This window comes from Falco biarmicus, chromosome 6 (genome assembly GCF_023638135.1).
Source record: "Falco biarmicus isolate bFalBia1 chromosome 6, bFalBia1.pri, whole genome shotgun sequence".
NCBI lineage: Eukaryota > Metazoa > Chordata > Aves > Falconiformes > Falconidae > Falco > Falco biarmicus.
In genome coordinates this window covers 87,049,473-87,070,290 of record NC_079293.1, presented here as the reverse complement: position 1 = coordinate 87,070,290, position 20,818 = coordinate 87,049,473, and the positions used below count along the sequence as shown (strand labels likewise).

The 20,818-nt window shown below is 39.8% G+C and overlaps 2 protein-coding genes across 9 annotated transcripts in view; one reads left to right on the top strand and one right to left on the bottom strand.

Annotated features, from left to right (window-relative positions):
- Positions 1-9,344, bottom strand: part of CNST (consortin, connexin sorting protein) — a 50,775-nt gene extending 41,431 nt beyond the window's left edge. Inside the window, exons 1-2 of one of the 7 annotated variants that reach the window (XM_056342476.1) lie at positions 9,195-9,339; positions 8,390-8,618 (exon numbers count right to left, since the gene is read on the bottom strand). Coding sequence is in view for 2 of the 7 variants with exons in the window: in XM_056342474.1 (XP_056198449.1) it covers positions 8,764-8,824 (61 nt within the window). In the remaining 5 variants the exon portion in view is untranslated. Of the gene's footprint in view, positions 1-8,389; positions 8,619-8,763; positions 8,998-9,194 lie in introns of those variants that run through there. The other 6 variants (XM_056342482.1, XM_056342480.1, XM_056342481.1 and 3 more) reach the window with 6 other exon arrangements.
- A 25-nt stretch (positions 9,345-9,369) lies between these two features.
- TFB2M (transcription factor B2, mitochondrial) lies at positions 9,370-20,274 on the top strand. Of its 2 annotated transcripts, none has more exons than XM_056342484.1 (8): positions 9,370-9,882; positions 10,670-10,758; positions 11,677-11,830; positions 12,248-12,396; positions 13,997-14,086; positions 16,605-16,667; positions 17,969-18,120; positions 19,318-20,274. In XM_056342484.1, exons 1-8 carry the CDS (start codon positions 9,441-9,443, stop codon positions 19,502-19,504), a joined length of 1,326 nt encoding a protein of 441 aa, XP_056198459.1. In that variant the 5' UTR covers positions 9,370-9,440; the 3' UTR covers positions 19,505-20,274. The 2 variants fall into 2 exon arrangements, with proteins under 2 accessions (XP_056198459.1, XP_056198460.1); XM_056342485.1 differs by having other exon boundaries at positions 9,377-9,771.
- The last annotated feature ends 544 nt before the right edge of the window (positions 20,275-20,818 follow it).

Below are 20,818 nucleotides of genomic sequence, written 5' to 3'. Positions count from 1 at the left end.
CTAGAGATGTTGTGGAATCCCCATTCTTTCACAGAAGAAGCTAAGCAAGTCTCAGGTTTAAGGACAGGTAAAAAACTAGATAGTACCTAGGACTAAGAGAATTTAATTTTCTTTATTGTTGCAGGGGTTTTGTTGTTTTTCTCCCTTTTTAAAAAAAAAATACAAGTAGAAAAAAATAATCACACTGATTCTGTGAAAAGGAAACAGGATTTTTTTATACCATTGTCTTTACAGAGTTGATGCTTCTACCACTACAACAAAAAAGGAAAACTGTAGAAACACTGAAATATATAAACATATATTTCTTAAAAAGAATAAATCTCTTGATCTTCCTGATAGCTGGTGTACAGATACTTTACAAGACCACATTTAATTTACCGTATTAATAATGAATCTTCTAAAAATTAATACAAACCAATGTGAATACAAAATCAAAACACGTATTGCAAATTCTTACAGTTGCACATTAGTTTCCACATCCAAGTAAGAATGTTGATCTCATTTTATGAACAATTACATTTACTACCAAAATGAAGATGCAGCGAACTCTACATGACAGAGTAGCTATATGGCACTATCTGAAAACTACATACAACATACCATTGCGAGTGCACTAGCCTGCAAGAAAAAGAGGAATCCTACTATGCTGTTACAGGAGCTAACAAACAAAAAGTCCCTATGTTTTTCTGAGAAAATGCAGGTGCAATTTCTGCAAACATCTGTTTGCTTCTGATGATGTGAAAGACAAGATACACCTAAAGAACCTGCAATACTATCACCAGATCGCATTACAATGCCTTTGCCTCACCACAGCCAACAAAGAAAACCAGAGAAAAGTACAAGTTGTAGAAGGCGTACATGACCATCACACCATTTGCTGCAGAAGGAAAGAGACAGCAGATGAAGAAGGTAGGCAATTCATTTAGCTATAATCATCTCACAAAGCCAGACCACCTCCAGATAGCAGAATTCTGCTCTGAATTGTGTTTTGTGCAACACTTAATGGTTAGAATGCTGCTGTTTCTAAAGAAAGGAAAATACAAATCTGTGTATGCTTCCATTACCCAATCTGCCATCTCTGCAGAAAAAAACTACCATGTTGTTGTGCTGTGTTATAGCACAGACTCCTTAGTAGTTTGTCATGTCACAAGATCGTCTTACATACAATCCCATTACTGGATAGCCTCGCTATGAAAGAATCTCATTTTCTCCTGACTGTTCAGTTTGCCCTATGCTCAGCTTTGAAATAATGCACTAGAGGTAAAAACATCTTTATGTTTTCTGCTTCTCTGTCAGATACATAGTTTCGGAGGTCTATCTCTTCAAACGTGCTAAGTCTGCTGTTCTCCGAGTAGTATTCAGATGTGAGAGTGGGTTATCAAATTTCACTGTATTTACTGAAATGTTCGAGCATGAACACTTTGGTGGTTTGGCACTTTCTGACACTGAAGTGACATTTCTCAAGTGGCAGTGGCATTTCAAGGCATGATGATCTTTACAACTATAAACAGCAGGAATGGTGAGGTTTTGAGAGGAAGTTCCACATGCTATTTTCAACTTCTACGCTTCCTAGTCATACTGCTTATTCATAGCTTTAATAAACAATGATAAACGTATACCGCCAGGCATAACCTACTCTTCCACATTTAACATTACTATGAAAATATGTTTCAGTCAGCAGTTAAATACAAGGGGTTTGTCTGGGAACAAATAGTATCTTTTATTAGAACATACAGCAGAGTTCTGACAAAAATTTCACACAAACTAGCTCTTTTTCAGCACTCAAAATACACAATGATCAGCTCCCCAAGTGTCTGGAGAGTTTTGAGTTTCAAGCTTCACTAGGACAAATTTCACTGAAAGGTATAAAAGGGGACCTCACCATTTGATGTGTTCATTTTTTGTTCATGTTCTGGTGATCTGCTGCAGACAAATCTCAGGTAGGGGTAGAAAGGCAGTAGAACAGACTGGTTTAGGAGGATGGAGAATTCTCATCACTGCCACACTTTCATCAACAGTCTAGACAAACGTTGGTCAAGAATAACCTATAAGCAACTGGTCCTGCCTCAGGGTGCGCAAAACTCCTTTTAAGTCTTATGAGGAGAAGAAATTTGCCTTTTTTGATTCTTACCTTTTCCTTCTAATTGAAGAACTCTCAGATTGTTGTTACACTTCAGAACATGTATGCAAGTTTGATTACAAAGTATAACAAAAATTAAAAACTCCTACTAGACAAATTTATGCATCCTTTCTAGGATGAGTACTTTTTCCTTATTAAGAAAAAAACCCAACAAAAGTCCTGCAAGTAAGTACAGACTATTTTTATGAGAATTATTCAGCTCAGCTCACTCTTATCCAAATCTTTACTTTACAAGGTCCTGAGAAAGCTGATACATCCTATAACCTCATAAGAGTTAGCTAAGAAAGGCACAATGATCTAAAATCCCTCATGATCTCAGGTAATAACTTTAAAAATATATGACAAGGCAGAAATGACAGAATACAGTCCCTTGAAATGGAGATACAAGAAGAATGAGGCAATTACCTAAAAACTGCCCATCTTTAGAAATGAGAGCATTCAAGACTTTCTGACAGTTGAATTTCATAGTGAGATTGAATTCTACAATTTATACCTGAGGGATGAGCAAGTTTTATAGCCCTCATCAATGCAAAAAAAAAAAATTAGCATGGTCAAAATATTCAGTTAGATCCTAAATCAAGGCCAGAAGCAACCACAAATAGAATGGAAATCTGTCCATAAAATTTATGAAACAGTTCTTTTCTGCAAGTATTACATACCTGCAGTCCTTTTGTTATCAAACCTGTAGGTTCAATCAGAAGGTTAATTAAGAACAGAGCTAACTCTTAGAGCTTCAATAATTGTCATCATTAGAAAATTAGAATATCCAGCAGCTCTACAAAAATGTTGCATCAGTTGGTTTTATATTTCAGAAGAGAAGGATGGTCTAGTTTCTACATTATTGAGTGTCAGATACAAATGACTGAGATCAAATCCTTTCTTTTTTTTGAACCTCCTCCGTGAATTCGGTCAAACTGTTACATCATCTTTAATGCAGTTCTTAACTACAAAATACTGTTTTATTTCACAGGGATGTAACAAAGATGAGTACATTAAAAAGACTGAGCAATAGATATTTTCGTAAAGGGGATCATAGAAGGACTGTAAAGAGGACCAAATTTAAGTGTCTGTTTTGTTCAAGTTTTTTGCCTTTAAATGTGCAATTGACAATTCAATCATGTATAAACCGGAAAAGACCTTTAACCTTTAAGATGTTAAATCACAATCCCCCCAAAATTAATTACTGGTGTAACTTAATTGAAGTCAACGAAGCTGCAACCACTCGAACCCGGTGGTGAATTTAGCTTTGAGTGCTGTTCCAACTCTCCCCTTTCCAACAGAAAGTTATTAAGGTAACTCATTTCAGTTCTAATAGTGTAAATAGATGCTGACTATATGAGATATATCTAATACTTTACACATACTTTTGATTAATAGATCTTGGAGACGTTTTCTAGAGCAGAGGTATCATTTTTTCTATTAGAATTTAAATGTATGTTTGTAATTAGATGTCTGTTTACAGACATCTAATCTGGTTTAGATCAGTTTTTTAGAAAACTCTTATTATCAAGGCCACTTTAAGTAGCAGTTTCCATTAAAAAACAAACATCTCTCCATTAGAAAGTCCCAAATATCACAAACATTAATAACACCTATCATCAGGGCTGTAAGAAGATAAAAACTAATTTCACTTAAAATCCAAAGTGAGATAGTTTAAATGATTCCAAGACAGGAGGAGATTTACAACGTACAGAGACAGTGAATGATTACCATTTCTCCTTGTACTAATGATGTCAGTGCTAAAATAGTAGACTTTAATAGTCTTCCTCGGAAAAAAAAGAGAAATCCAGCTAAGAAACTAAGCAGCTACCAAGACAACATTGTATAGAGGGCATTTTTATATGCCAGCTGTCATAAAATCTTCCTGGGATCTAATGTGTAAGCTCTGCATTGTGAACGTCCCTTTATTTTATAAAGACATGAATAAAGGAAGATGCCAAAATATTACTGAACACCTTACAAACTTCTAACTTTCCGGACAGATGCACCCCAATTGTTTATTTTGCCATGAGTCAACTGTAATGCTGTAATGGAATGAACTAACCTGAACTGTGATGCAGGTCCAGCTGAAATACTGGTCTAAAGTAGTAAGATCACCATGCCCTCACTTTGAGGCTAAAAGCACTCAAAATTCCAAGTATTAAACATTAGGAAAGAACCTCCAAAATGTGTACTCCACATTTTCATATTATTTCAATGAGATATTCATCAAGTAACCCTAAAAGTCTTCCTAAAATGCTCATATTGCAAAGATAGAACAAATAAAAGGATTAGTTTCAGGTTTTTTTTAAATCCCAAACTTATTATGAATTAATCTCAGTTTGCCCTGCAGTGTAATATTATTTGTCCAAACAAAATAAAACATGAAAATTAAACCAATCCCATAGACAGAGATAAGCAGTGTTAAAGCTCACATCGTAAGGCCACACATTAGCAATTCAGTTTGGACAGATGGAGCAGTGTATTAGAACAACAGCAGAAAAAACTTCACGCTCCTAAGCAACTCCATTCCTAAAAAGCAAGCATGCAACACACCAAAATTTGTCTAGAGAAATATTTGACACTAACATCATTCTCTTCTACACCTTCCTTATAAGTTAGCAACACATGTTTAAAGATATCACAGTTATACAGTAAGTAGATTTTAAAAAAATGAAAAAAGAAGTAAAAAAATCTTTAGCGTGACAAGCTCTTGAGCAAGATAACATAGCCAAAGCGTTCAAAATAAAGACTTAGGACAAGACATATACACAAACATGGGGTGAGTGAATTTGAGTCAGCAGAATGTGCTCATCAGAATTCAACGAAGAGGAATTCAGAGAGAAGTAAACAGAAGATGCATCTAGTTGAATGTTTTTACTCCTGTCCACAAAGATTTAATAGCACTTCTTTAAGCATGCAGACAAAAAATATTTGCAGTAAATTTACGGCTGATGAAAGATGCCAGATTGATAGCCCTAGGGACTGAGTCTCCCTGTATACACAGAGCAGATATAGCACAGTGAGAAAGTTTGTACCCCTGCCAAAATGCCTTACAATACACAGCTTATGCAACAGTCTTCACACGACAGAACCCTTTGCCTTTCCACTGAAAATGTCAAAAATATTGCTGCTTAGTGTTCATTAAAAGAGGAAAATAAGACATGGGCACTGTTATTAGCATCACTAGGGACAGAACTGAAGGTATCAGCTCATCAAAAAATGTTTACTTTTGTGCTGAATGGCTCTTTTGTGAGCTGTGAACTTTGCTGCAGCGTTTGTAAGGCTACAAAGTCAATTTGCACCTGGTGTGAAAATGCTTTCCTATTAAATAGCATGTTATTACACCAGAAAAACAGCAAAGGAGGAGTGGTTTAACAATTTTTTTTCCCAAATAAGCTTATATTAACATACATGACCATATACCTAGCACTCAGAAACAATCTCAAGGAACTAACTTGCTATGTTTCACTTAATTGGTACCTGAGCACTCACTCTCCAGACACAATTGATCAAGCAGACTTTTAATGGACAGCAATTGCCTACTAATCACGTTTCCAGGCTAGGCTGGAAGCTACACTGTCACATGGAGTAGGCACGCTTCCAAGGAACCTTGGATTCTTATTTCCCTTAATACTAATAGCTTGGCCAAACAACAGAAAAACTCCACCCCACCCCACCTCAAATGCAAGTGTCCAGCCATTTTTCATTGTCCACAGAATGCACACAGAAAAGCTGTAAACTAAAGTTCATAGAGCATAATGGCTCTATAATTAAAACTGCTGACCTCATTATAAAGACCAATTTTCACACTGAAGGAAGATGTCCAATACAACCCACAGGTTGCAAACTACTGGTTCTTAAACCTTATTGTGACATGGGATTAAATACTACTTCAGTCCCTGGGACATTTCCTTTGTGCATGTATAGCCCTGCAGTGGGGGTCAGAGATGACGAGGGAATAGGACAAAAGAACAATGCCACTCTCCGACTGATTTTTCAAAAACACTTCTTCCTAGAGACGATTTTCCTGAGTGCACAGCACTTACAGCACTTTTGAAGAAATCTCTTACCACTCCTACTATTTTCCTTGGTCACCATCCACACTATTACAACAAGATTATTGAAGTATGCTGAATAAAATAAGTGGAAACAAGAATTCTGTGACATCCTGCATCTCAGCAAGGCACAGGGATGTTTCTGCCAATTCAAGCATGTAGCAGGTTATTTTATTTTCACATGACTAAAACTACTACGCTTAAGTAAATCTTTCAGCTCTTTTCCTGAACATCAGTTCTGTTGTAAGCTTTTTTAAAAAAAGTCACATTAGAAGTGGTATTTGGTAACAGGTAAGCCTTTCAATATATGCATAATTTAAAAAAAGAACAGTCAATATGAAGAATAAATCTTAAATTTTACAAATGAGTTAATGATATAACAAGATGTAGTGAATAAAATAGAAAGATAAAGAATTTCTGAAGTAATTAGATGCTAACAAACTTAATCTGTATTCTAAGCCAAACAGCAGACACTAACGTTAAGTATTGCTACCGGGGCAAGAAAAAGTACGATCCTGCGAACTTCTGTTCACACACCCCTTGGGGATTTACGTGCAAGATGAGAATGCTACTGAATTTGTACTTAAAATAAAGTATCAGCATAAGAGTTTGAAAAACTGAGATCAAGATCCATGTACTACTGCAATTTTCCCCCTTACTTAGAAATGCCTGTCAATATTTACTGCAGCTAAGTGGTTAATACTTAGCAAAATAACAATAAAGAACCAATGCTTTAATATTAACTCAAAAGATAAAACTGTAAATGGAACCAAGTAAAAATAAATACGAAAAGAACCACTGAGAAGAACAATTATCTCTTTACTTATCTTTTTGACCCATCCAACTAATGAGCTCTTTTGATTCAAGCACAGGATGGAATCCAATCAAACAGGTAACCCTTTTGATTCCTTCCCTGATTTACGTCAAAAAACACTAACTGGGAGGAAACAACTTCAGAGTACCCAACAATGCACTTAAATTACAGAGACATAAGGCTCTGTGAGGTAAGACTGTAAATTCAAATATTTGCATGCGGCAGTAACTGGATTACACTAGAAAATATATGCCACAGTAAGTCATTAACTTAAAAATAACTGTTCAAATGTCCTTCGGATACACTTTAATGTATTCAACAACTTTCTTCTTTGTAATTCTAAACATAAAATGTACAAAACTTACCATTTTCCTAATGTTTCAACAGTTTCTCAAGGATTTAAAAAAAAAGTCATAAATTTACCCTATGGTTCAATGCAGGCAAGCACTAAGCTAAAGTGAATTAAAAAATGAAGAAAAGTGTATAATTTCCAGTGTATGAAGAATGTTAGGGCATTTTGGCTTTACTTAGCAAACACCCCTCTAAATAATCTCAATTACTCTGAACAGCCAGTTCAAAGACAACCCTAGCACTCCTGAATGCTCTGACAGGCAACAAAATATTTCAAAATGCTTTAATTAATCTTAAAATACATGGAATACAACATGATAATACAGTAACTATACCTAACCTTTCTGTGGCCATAGCTATCAATAAACTTTGATAAGGAATGTCAAATTAGGACATTACTAAACACTTGCTCGACGAAAACCAAGTTCTGCTCGACGTTCTAGAAGTCCTATGAATTACTGAATTATCAGACTAATTAGTAAGAGAGGAAAAAAGCTATTAAAAACAAAGTCCCGTTTAAAAATGGATTGAGGTCTATCCCATCATCCCAGCTGAACAGTCTGTCCATTTCCCTTAAGGCACAGGGAAAACTATTACAGCATTCAGTATAAAAGAGCTGAGTATTTAAAAATACACTGTGGATATGAAGAACTGCCACATTTGACAAGGCATTTGCAATCTTTCCTAAACTCATCCCAGTCCCTCTTCATGCCACATGCAGATCCACCAAACACAGAAGAGCAAAGCCACAATTTTCTGTCCCAGGTTCTGTTTAATAAGAGAGATACGTCAAACAAAATTACTCTGTTTAATAAGTAGGCACACGTTAATTTCTCACTTTACAGAGAAGCAAGATATAAGAAGTTAAGCAATTTACACAAACTCATGCAGAAAGTCGACTTTTAAGCCGTTAATTCGAAGATCAGTACACTCTGCGATTGCCAGCTCTCTCTTGCCTTTTGTAGCAGCTAGGCAGGGAGCAGGGAAACACGTTTGGGAGGATTTTCTCTCCCCTCCCCGTAACTCCATCACACCGCGGTCACTCACCCGCCACCGCCAGGTCTGAGCACAGTATCCCTGAAGGATGAACTCCAGTTCCACAGACCTCGAATACGTTTCGAAAGTTCTTTCTCGTCAAGGCATTAGGGAAATTGCTGAAAGGATAATGTCGCTGCTATCGAATTACTGGTTTTACCCCGCTGCAAGCCGGTACCGGGCAGAAAGAAGCTGAGAGGGGCTGATGTCGTGGATCTGATCGAGCAGGATCCTGCACCTGCTGAGGGCGGCAGGGCGATAGAAAGAACCGAGTCCCGAAGTGACTATTTAGCTGCAGACGCGGAGATCAAAGCCTCCCATGAAACACCCAAGCAAACCTCAAACTAAATAACGTAGCTCCTGGGACTTCCACCAACAAAACCTACCAGACATCGCTCCACCCGGCAGGAACCTTCCTCCTTTCAACGAGTACCTGTCGCCACGCATTTATTTTTTTTTTCCCCCTCAGGTTCTGCTCCTGGGGGGTGGGGGAAGGAATCGCAGGCGCCGGCACCTGCCGTAATTCCTGTGAGGTGAGAGCTCAGCCCGCCCGGTACCGGCCTCCGCGCGCCGCGGCTGTTTAACCGCCGCCCGCGCGCGCTCGCTCTCCTCACAGACCAGCTTCGCCGCCGGGCGGAGGGCGGGAAGGTACCGGCCCCGCCGCACCTTCCCGCCCTCCGCCCAGCGGCCCTCACCCCTCCTTCCCCTGCCGCCCCGTAGCCGCCGTTCACGGCCGGGACGAGCGGTGCGCAGAGCCGGGGGGAAACATCTCCTTTTCCCCTCCTCCTTCCCTTAGCTAAAGCCCCTGTCGGCTCACCTCAGCCCCGCTGCAGCTCAGGCGGCCGGGACCCGCCAGCCGGCATGGCGTGGAGGTGAGGGGGATGGTCCTGCCGCGCTGCCGCAGGCTCCCGGCGGTGCAGGGCTGGCACCATAGAGAGGACGGCGGGACGAGAGACCTCCGACGATAGAGCGGAAGAGCGCTAGAGAGGCCGTGGGGAGGCGGAAGTGACGCTGCCGTTGCCGCGGCGATCGCGCGCCCGGTGCTTGGGTGGGTGCCGGCGGCATGGCGATGCTTGCAGGCCGGGCCCCGCCGGGCATTGCGGGCTGCCGCCGCCTCCTTGAGGCAGCTCTAGCGGCGGGGCTGCGGCCGCTGCTGTGCGGGCTGTCGCCGTGCTGGTGGGTGACGGCGAGGCGAGCGGCGGGGCAGTGGCCCAGCCCGGGCCTGCGGGTGCCGGAGGCGGCGGAGACGGAGCGGCTGGTGCAGGAGCTGCACCGGCCCGGTGCGTCGCTGCGCCGCTTCATCGCCTGCCCGCAGCTGGCGCGCACGGTGCAGCGCTGCCTGCGGAGCGGAGCCGGGCCTGGCGCTCAGTGCGTCGTGCTGGAGTGCGCGCCCGGTAAGCGGCCCCGAAGCTGCCTTCCACCCGCCCTCCCGCTGCCCTCCGGCGGCTGGCTCCGCCGTCCCCTGGGACGTGGCACCGCTCGGCCTGCCCCAGTGACCTTGCAGGGTCAGTGTGCACCGCCGCCTTCGCCGCTGGCGGTAACGGGTCCCCGGGGTGCTGGCGCTGAGCGGGCGGGGCCCCGCCGCTCCCGGGATTTCGGGGCTCCGGTACTTGACGCTCCGGGCTGGAGGGGTGCAGGGGGCTGCCCCGGTGCCCGGGCCCGTCGCCCTGGTGCCTTCGCGGGGCGAACGCTGGCGACTGGTGGGACCGTCTGGGTGTCCTGGCACTGTTTGGGTGGCAGCAGGGTCTTTGCACAGGGCTGGGGAGTGAGCGGGGGCTCAGGCTGGAGGCTTGAGTCACTGGTGTTAAAACTGGGTATGGATTAAGTAACGTGTCTGTCTAGGTAATATTTTTGGTTTTGTAGGTACACTTTGTCAGTAAAAGCACACTTAGGACTGTGGGCCCTTAACACAGCTAGCCTCCTGCGGTTACCTAATGTTTTTTTGCATTTACATATCTACAGATAAAATACCCCTGCAGAGGGTAGTTTACCTGTAGAGATAATATGGGCAAAGTTTCAAAGTGTGTTTCAGTTGACAGAAGAAAAAGGAGTAGAAATATTTGAAATATCGGATATAATGTTCCTCAGTATCTGATTGTAATGCTGTGCTTATGTGTAATTTGCTGAGCAAGCTCAGGCAGGCTGCCTGTAAATCTTTTTTCTAACTCTTGAAGTATGTTTAAACAGACACAAATTATCTCTTGTTGAAGGTGGTGTGTTCCAAGTGTTGTGTTGGGAAAATGACTTAGAAAAAATCCAGTTTTAAAAACTTTTTTTATTTTTCCCCTTCAGGTCCTGGAATCTTGACCCGAACTCTGCTCAATGCAGGTGTTAGAGTGGTCGCTCTGGAGAGTAACTCAGCTTTTCTTCCAAACTTACAGGTACACTTCTGATTTGGTAGCGCATAGCTAAAATTCAATCAAAGGGAAAATAAGAAATTAACATAAAATTGTATAATAGCTGTTGGATCAAAAAGCAATTAGCCAGTGATTGTTACTTGTAACATTTGAAATAACATTCAATAATAGTAAGCACTGGTTGAGTTTACATTGCACGTTCAGCCACAGACATTTTAATAATCAACTGATGTGACATTTTGTGTATGTAGAAATTCAAGTTCGTAGTATTGCTGTGAATAGTTTCGTGCATAAATTTGTGGCTAAAGCTAATTGGAGTCATCCTAGTTACGTATGTTTAAGAAAGATGTCTGCATATAGCTTGAAGAAACCTATAAGAATAGCCTTGGTTATTCTGATTATCTTGCAGTGTTAATCTGTTGTCCTGCAATTGACTGGTGATACTAAGACACTTGCACATGTTGTCCTCTAGTGTTTGTCTTGTGTTTGTGTGGATTCAAGGGTGGTAGACACAGAGCTGCAGAAGTTGCGCTAGAAGGGCTGTATTACGGCATTGTAAAGTAGAAGTTTGGAACCAAAGACTCACCGGACTTGAAATGTGTATAAAATGCATTCTCTCTGTGTATATGGAGAATTCCAGCTGTAAATCGTTAAATGCGGTGCTTTGTTTAGCTGAGTATAGGGTTTTTTGCAAAACATCATAACAATTTAAGAATGTGTTTTAAAGCTCCAGTTGAACAGCACAGAAATGTCAAGATGCTCTGTACAATGAAGGAAAATATTCTTTTTATCAGCTCTAAGAAGCAGCTCTGAGGTTTGACTCTTGTTGACTGGGTAACAATTTTAAGTAGGGCTTGAACATTGTTTTTTTGTTTGGGTGGGGTGGTTTGCAAGACAGGTTACTGCATCCAGATTTCTTCAACTGAAACTAATTTTATTCAGTCTCTAGAGAATAGCCTGGATGGACAATTAAAGGTAATTTATGGTGACTTCTTCAGACTGGATCCTTTGGTGACTGGGACGGTGAAACCACCTGCTGTGTGTTCTGACAAACTTTTTGAAGCCATGGGCGTAGCAGCAGTTCCTTGGAGGGCAGGTATATGTAAATGATCATGCATGTTACAAATACACTGGAAGGGCGCATAGGCAGTTTGGCAAAATCTTTGGGAGTTGCTTGAGGTATATGTTCTATTTTATATACATGCTGGATTAATGTGTATTACTTCCTACATTTCAGCTTTATTTAGGTTCTTAATAGCTTCAAGAAAACCTTGTGGCGATATGAAATCTCAGATATTTGATTGTCTTCGTTAAAGATTTAGTCTAACAAACTGGACTTAGCTTTGACTAAAGCTTGAATCGTATTCATTCTTGAACATGAGCTGATGTGCTTTCTTTTCTTAATTATTCATAGTTTAGACATTAGCATTAATGAGATAGACATTAGCATTAATGAGATTATCTAGTATATATTGCAAAATTTTAAAGATGCTTTTACCCACTATTGAAACAGATTTACCTGTGAAAGTTTTTGGAATTTTACCGCAAAAAAAGGAGAGGAATGTACTTTGGAGACTTCTTTTTGCCCTGTATGAATGCAACTCGATATACAGATATGGAAGAGTAGAACTCAACGTCTTTGTAAGTGAAAAAGAGTACAAGGTAAGAGATTTGTGTAAGAGATTTTACAGGTAGTAAAGAATAAGTAGTACTTCACAGAATATAGTAACATTTGTATTGTGTAGTTCATGTTTTTGCTAGTGAATTGCTTTTTCTGCCAGAATTTTTAAGTCTTGCTTGTTTCCTACTTGCTCTCTTTATGCAGTCATAGCACTGTCAAGAAACATTCTGCTGTCACATAACCACAAATCTTACAAGCATGAAGGCTTGAGAAGGGTATGCAGCAGCAGATTGCCTGCTTTACATTGTAACTTGCGAGGTGTTAAAATTCTGTAACAGGCTTTTGCAAAAAAATGTTTACTAGTTGCAGGTAATAATCAATGAAGACTGAATTTAAAATGCCTCCTTGTGAAGAGAATTCAGAGTTGCTAAATACCATACTCAGTGAGATGCACTTGACCTCTGAGCCACTTTTGTGTGCAGTACTGAAAAATACTGAGGCAAAATGAGTGATTTACACACCTTCTTATTAAGGTTCTTTACACTAAGGTGCAGAGCAGCCTTCTGGGTTATGTGTTTCTAAGTGATGCTGTCCCAAACCTTTAGAACTGTGCTTATAGTTCAAGGGTACCTTTTCTTTCCTTAAAACTGTGAGGTTCATACAGAGCCACAACCCTTTAATTACTTGAAGTAAGCAAAGACTTGCAGGTGTGCTTGCACAAGCTCTCGTGTCTAACACCCTACTGAAAAAATCAAATGTTTATTCTTCTGTGAAATGACAGGTTGGACACCACTGAAATATCCACTTAAATGGTATATTTTTAAAGGCCAGATTTTTGAGCAAATAGGGGGCAGCGTATTCATTTAATGCAGTGACTGTAGGTTTTTAATTAAGTTTTCAGGTTTTATTGTGAACCCTGTTAAATGAGAGTTGTGTACCTAAGTAAAAAGCAATTGGAGCCTTCTTTTAGTGGGCACTGTTGGTTCGTTTTTGTGGGTGGTTTTGTTAGTGGTTTTTTTGGTTGATCATATGACAAGGCTCTCTAAATCTGAGAAGTTAAATCTCCATGCTACAATTTACTTTTTTCTTTGCCTTGTTTGAGTATAACCTCAAGTTTTTCTTTTTTTTTTCCCTGAGAGTTGTCTGATCTGTAATATTGATGAAGGTGATGACTATGCAAGCTGCTTAATGCTCAGTGAGGTCACCTAATGTTTGGCTTGCTTTACTTGTATGTCTTATTTGGAATATTATCTTAGCAGTGCAAGCTGTTAATTCTGCCCATGTTAGCTTTTTATACAAAATAGAATCCCTGGTTCTCTTCTGTGTGAAACTTCTCTGCCTTAAAAGGCACCAGAAGGTATAAGCTGGGAATTCCAACACAATTCAGTTATCCAAATAACTGCTGCAAAGAAATACTTAGACTGCCAGAATGTCTTCTAATCATGTGTTCTGACAAGGTGTACTAAAACAGGACAGATTATGTATTTGAGGCCTAATTTAACTTCACCTTGGACTTCTAGACGTAACTGAATTTCTTGCCGCTTTTTATATGTATATATCTCTATCTATCGATCAGGATTTTGCTTAGATAAAGAAGCAATCGTAGTTTTTGTAACACAAATGTTCTTTCTTTGCCATTAGGTATTAACGGCAAAGCCTGGGGATGTGAGGGCTTACCAAGCACTTACTGTACTTTGGCAAGTAGGATGTGAAATTGAGCTGCTGCATAGCGTAAGTTTTGTTTGTACCAGCTGGTGTGGTCTAATGCTATGGATATGTTTCTAGAAAAGAGTTTGTAGTGGTCTATTGTCATAAACTAATTGGAAGCTAATTTGGTGTTCAAGTTAGTTGGAGAACTATTTAAAACTTTTGGATGTAAAAACCTGGAACAGTCATGTTTTGTGTAAAATTCTTTCAGTTAAGCAGCGTCCTTTTTAGCTGTGATATCGGTATTTTCATTACAAGCCACTGTACTCAACATCTATTCTCAGAAGCTGGTAAATAAGAAAGAGACATTTGCGCAACAGGAAAGTCTTTTCCATCTTGCTGAGGGTTGTGTGAGACCCGAAGACTGTTCTTCCAATCTGTCATAGCCTGCTCCTTGCTATGTACTCTGTGTTTTGCCATCATGCATGCTTTTGACTTCCTAAACTGTTCTGCAGAAATATTTTTTTGAGTCTCATTGCCTTTCCTTTCAAAGCAAGCCTGTTTCTCCTGTTAGTCAATAACTACCTTACCTTGTCAGATGTGCTACGGTTTAGTTATAAAGTTTATGTTGACCCCCCACCTCCTATAAGCACATGGCCATCAACTTTAACTTTATGCTTTTTAGATTTATCTTTTTGTCCTCTCTTTTTCTAGGAACTACCTTTGTACTTGAAATGTTTTGCTAATCTAAAATCAGAAGTTTCACTATCTCTTGTCTTCCAAATACCTTACACCACAAAGTATATATTAAGGAGTTGAAGAATAAGATGATACTTGTTGAAGATGGTCACCTGACTACTAGGGATGAAGAAAAAGTGGAGGCATTCAATGCCATTTTTGCCTCAGTCTTTAATAGTACTGATAGACCTTGGGCTGCCCAGTCCCCTAAGTCAGAGGACTATTAAGTGTGGGAGCAGTGACTCCCCGTTTGTGGACACTGAACTTGTAAGGGACCAGCTGTATCAGTTTAATATTCAGAAGTCCACAGGGCCTGCTGGGATTCATCCCAGAGGAGCTAGTGGATGTTATGGCAGGACCCCTCTCAGACATCTACTAGAGGTCTTGCGAGTCTGGAGGCTTTTCTGCTGAGTGGAAACCAGCAATGTTATTCCAGTCTACAAAAAGGGTGTGAAGGAAGACCCAGGGAAATACAGACCTGTTAGTCTAATTTCAGTATGTGGAAAAAATATGGAGAAGATTATACTGGGTACTATTGAAAGGCATTTAAAGAATAATGCAATCATCAGGCACAGTCAGCATGGATTCACAAAGGATAGTTCTGATTAACTAATTTGATATCCTTTTGTGATAAGCTTACCTGCCTGGTGGATGAAGGGGAGGTGGTGGATGGAATTTTTCTGGATTTTACTAAGGCTTTTGATACAGTCCCTCATAGCATCCTTCTGGACAAGTTGCCCATCTGTGGGATGAGCAGGTCCACGGTGCTGGGTGAAGAACTGGCTGAAGGGCAGAGCTCAAAGGGCTGCAGTGAATGGGGCTACACCTGGTTGGCAACTGGTCAGCAGCAGTGTTCCTTGGGGTTCAGTTCTAGGGCCAGTCCTGTTCAAGGTATTTATCAATGATCTAGATGTGGGAGTTGAATGCACCATAAGCAAGTTTGCTGATGATACCAGACTGGGAGGTGCTGCTGATTCTCTTGAGGGACAAGATGCCTTGCAGAGGGATCTAGATTGATTAGAGCATTGGGCAGTGTTTAATGGGATGAAGTTAAACAAGTAGAAATGTTGTATTCTGCAGCTAGGACAGTAACACTGGGCACCAGTATAAATTGGGAGAGGAGTGGCTGGCAGGCAGCCCTGCAGAAAGGGGTCTGGGGGCGCTCGTTGACAGCAGGCTCGGCATGGGTTTGCAGCATGGTCTGGGAGCCGAGAGGGCAAACTGCACCCTGGGGTGCATCAAACACAGTATAACCAGCTGGTCAAAAGAGGTGATTGTCCCACTGTATTCAGCGTTGGTGCAGCTTCACCTGGACTTCTGTGTGCAGTTCTGGGCCCCACAATTTAAGAGGATGAAGGTCCTTGAATGCATTCAGAGGAGGGCAACAAAGCTGGTGAAAGGGCTGGAAGGAATGTCCTGTGGGGAGCAGCTAAGTACATTGAGCTTGTCTAGTCTGGAGCAAAGGAGGCTGAGGGGCGACCTCATTGCTCTCTACAGCTTCCTGAGGAGGGGAAGTGGAGAGGGAGGTGCTGAGCTTTTCTCCCTGGTGTCCAGTGATAGGACCCATGGGAATGGTTCAAAGCCGTGCCAGGGGAGGTTTAGACTGGACATCAGGAAGTGTTTCTTTACCGAGAGGGTGATCAAACACTGGGACAGGCTTCCTAGAAAGGTGGTCGATGCCCCAGGCCTGTCAGTGTTTTAGCCATTTGGACAATGCCCTTAACAACATGCTTTAACTTTTGGTCAGCCCTGAGTGGTCAGGCATTTGGCCTAGATGATCGTTGTAGGTCCCATTCGTCTGAAATAGTCTGGTCTGTTCTATCAAAGCACTTATATTCTTTAATATATTTGCTCCTTCCCATAGGAACCTTGGTCATCATTTATAACTAATTTGAAAAATGGGGCACTGGCGGTACCGAAAACCATGGTAAGATCATTGTGTGTACTTTTCTTCTTTTGGAGATGCAACTAAACCACTTTAATTAAAGTTAAAATAATTTTATAAAAGCATTTATAAATGTTATAAAACGTGTTTTTTAAGAAGTGTTCTTCTAATTAAAACTTATGGGCAGCACGTAGATGCATTAGAAGTGGAGTGAATTAATGCTATTAGCTTAGAAATTAGTATCTTTATTGTCTGTGATGGAAAAATATAGTGAATAAAGAGTATAAAGGGATGTGAACGGATAAAGTTTTGAAAAAGGACTTACTGACAGGGTCCATCTACCAGCTTGAACAAAACAAGTGTTACCACCATTAATAGCACAATCAGTATGCTGCTGGTTTTGATTAAAATGGTTATTCACATGTCCGGTGTAGATTCCGTGTGCTAGTTAATTGCTGAAAAGTGTGAGTCTCAAAGCTTAAATTTGAGAAGTGGAAAAATACCTTGTGTAAAGTTCTTTATTTCTGTCTTTTAAAGAAGTACTGATGTTCCTTTGTATAATATAAAAAATATTTCTATTTAATACCAAAAAAATAAAAGCAAGTTTACTTAGTATTTGGTTTCACCCTCCCCAGAAAACTGCTATGGCAGTTTATTAAGTGTTGTTTCAAATGTTACTGTGCAGTATAAGTGACTAAGTGAATTTAAGTGAGTAGGGTGTGCCTTACGCACTTAGGTGTGTTGCTGTAAAGCCACACAGAGAGGCGTATCGGGTGGATTGTGTAAGATGTATTGTGGCAGCCTTAGGAGAAGTACAGATGTGAGATCTGTTGGACAGTAGATCCATTGCTGCCAATGCAGAAGTACATTTATTTCCATTAGAGACTCCACTCCTTCTCAGTTTCATAAAATTCTCAAATTGCAATATTGTCTTAGTGTTACACTCAAATAATTCCATCTTCATATACAAAAGGCAGGTAGTTGAAGTGATGTGATCTGATACCTTGCATAGTATAGGAATACTATAGGCCATTTAATCTCTTGAAAACTCACATTAAGTCTGTATTGCCTATGCCAATTAAGAAGGCTCAGTCTTAAAAATAAAACTGAAGCGATAGTAAGTCTGTTTTGTTTCCTTTCCTGTTTGGGGGCGGGGGAGGTAAAGCATCTTTGTTCTAGAAGAAAATTTTAAAGCCTCAGCTCCCAATGAAATCATCTTGGTAAGACATCTAAAACTCTTTAAGAAATGTTACTGGTGGCACAGATGAAATGCTTACTCTTAGCTAAAGAGAGAGATTGTCTTAGAAGTGACTTTTCAGTGACTTGTTTTGTTTTTCTTGCAGTGGCTGCCAAATGACCATTTATGCTTGATACGACTGACTCCTCAGCAAAACCTATTTACAGGAAGCTTGAAGCCCACAAATTCATCAAATTTTATTTTCATGGTGAAACAGTGTTTTGCTAAACCTAGGTCTAGAGTTATGGATAAATTTAAGTAAGTAAGAAAGAATTACAGTTTTTATATTTTTTTCTGCAGAGAAATACAGGAAAATATTAAAATATATATTCTCAAAGCAGTATTTATTTGCAGCTGAAATAGAAATTTTGTAATTATCTACATGTAGAATAGAAGGTTTCATTTTTGCAACCCACGATACAATATTTTAGGGACTGTTCTAGCCTGTATTCACAGATGACAAAAACTTGATTTGACAGGAAGGTTAACAAGTGTTTAGAATGTAGATGTGCAGTAATTGTCTGTACCTCCAATGGAGGTGAGGTCATGTATCTGCAAGAAGTTTTCACTCGCTTTACAGACATAATAATAAAGTCAGCAAGATTTTTGCAGGTATAGAAATTAAAAGCTGAAAAAGAGTTTCAGTTTATAACAGGCATCAAAGTAACACAAGCAAAACCAACTGAAGGTTATTGAAGGTGGAGTGGGGATGTCCTCAAATGACTTTGTTATCTAATTAAAAACCTAGGCTTTAGACTTACTTACCAATTTTGCAACTCTTTAATTATACTTTTTGGTATTACATTGGAACTATTCACTTTATAATCAGTAGATTTCTCTTTCCCATAAATGGGAAGTGTTTGCAGTCTGAAAGCCTTGACCTTCAACCTGTTAATGAAAATAATTAATATATATCTCATTTGCTGGTTCTAGTTTATGAAAGTTAATTTCCAGGAAGTGGGGTGGTGAGGAAGCTAATAAATTTAGGAACTCATTTAGCAAAGGCAAGTGCAAGGAGCCTTAATGGATTTCTCTCTTAAAACTCAGTGGTGTACCTAATCTCCACTCGATCCCTGGCCAGGAAGTGGAACTAACCTTGGAGGCTTCTAACATGCATATTCTGTGTATTTATACACCATTTTCTTGTCTGGGAAATAGTTGATGTAAATATGCATTTATAAAAGGTCTAGTTTTCACAGCAGTGATGTAGGCGGTGGATATGTCTGTTTATATATAGAAGAAAATACCTGGAAGGTGTAAGTCACACTAACTCCTGCTATGCTGAATCATCTTCCTGAAAATGACCTTGGCTTTAATTTCTCAAAAAAGTAACTTGTCTTGTAGGAACGTGTTAACTTCTAGAAGCTGTGGAAGAGTGGACCTTTAGATACTGTTCCTTAGTCTTAATTTTTCACAGAAAGAAATGCTCTATTATGGTTTGTTTGTTTATTTCAGTTCATGGAGCTTGGACAATGCTGGCAAATTACTGAGAGAGCTAGAAATTCCAGAAAATGCTGAATCGCGTAGCTTATACCCAGAAGACTATAAGCGCCTTTTTGAGGCTTTGCAAAACTCTAGTATGTTTACTGAAACCTGGTTCCATGATGAAGCCTTTGAAAGTATAAGGAACATAAATTTATAAATCTAAAGCTGCTGTCTTTTGGAAGATCACCTTTGCTTCTGGAAGATTACTTCGAGAAATGATTTAAATGAAATCGGAGATACTGTCAGCTAGATGATTTCCTGTCCAAACAGGAAAATAAATTTAGCAGTTAACAAGAGACCTTCTACGCAGGATGAAAGTAACGATTCACAGTTATTTGCTCACAATCCTATCTAGAATGGACACACTTTTACATTTTTTTCCAGGAGCCATGTTAGTGACCTGCTGCTGTGTTGGATGTACCACTTAAAAGGAACTTTTTGTTACGCTGCTGTGTATTTACAGTATTTACAAAAAATAAGAGACCAAATATTATGATTTCTGTGGTCAGTGGTTTGAATATCCTTTCACAGGTTCCCAGATTATGTAGGTCTTTACAACCACTGAATATGTTGTATTGTCTCCTGATCGAAAAGCCTTGCAGTCTAAAGTCAATATAATTTAATTAATGAATAGTGGTGGGTTAATAGAAGACAAGGTAATGACATCATGATAAAACATCAACTGCAAGTTGGTATTGAGGTTTTTTCTTAAACTAAAGATTGTTATATCTCTGGGGAAAAAGTCATAACAATTCTTAATTTCGAAAATTTGAAAAGAACACTGGGCAGCCCATTCTAGTTTACAATACATGAACACCTATATGCATATAGGCTTTACCTTATTTCAGGTCTAAAAACAAAGTCACCAGAACATTCAGTGCTGTATAAACAGTTTGGAAAAAAAAAATAAAGTCATCTTGCCAGTAACCTTTGTCAATATGTATTTGTTTAATGTGTATTATATGTACAAAATAACTTCCTTCAAAACCATACGCTATTAAAATTCTCTTTTTAGTCATAGTACTCCATAATGCAACCTGTTCCTAGTTTCTCTTCCTGTCTTACCATGTAACTGTTGTGTCGTCGTGTAACGTGCTGGCAGGCTGTACTAGTTCTGATCTATGCTGTCTCCTCTGGGAAGAGCTGAGGCCAAAAATAAGGTTTTTTAGCAGAGCACAAGTTAATAAAATGCCTTTTTGTTAAAGGCTGAGTTTTTTTCAGGCTTTGGAAACAGCAGTGACCAAACCAATGCAAACAAAGAATTGCATTTCTTAAGTATAATGTGAGGTATAGATGTGACAAACATTCATCTGTCTTCCTCCTGCAGGTCCTACTACGAAAGAAAAACTTACTTCAGGCAGCCTCGGTTTGCTCTGCTAGGTAGGCTGCAGCTATCTGTTTAAGCTGCTGCTGAGCCTTTGTAATATTATGATGAAACTACTGGGAAAGCTGAGGTTTAATTTGCAGCCTG

Bases quoted from the DNA above. Each gene is read 5' to 3' on its own strand.
- TFB2M (XM_056342484.1), top strand. From the start codon at position 9,441: ATGGCGATGCTTGCAGGCCGGGCCCCGCCGGGCATTGCGGGCTGCCGC. The intron at 12,397-13,996 runs GTAAGAGATTTG...CTTTGCCATTAG, and splicing joins TAAGTGAAAAAGAGTACAAG to GTATTAACGGCAAAGCCTGG. The intron at 18,121-19,317 runs GTAAGTAAGAAA...TGTTTATTTCAG, and splicing joins AGAGTTATGGATAAATTTAA to TTCATGGAGCTTGGACAATG.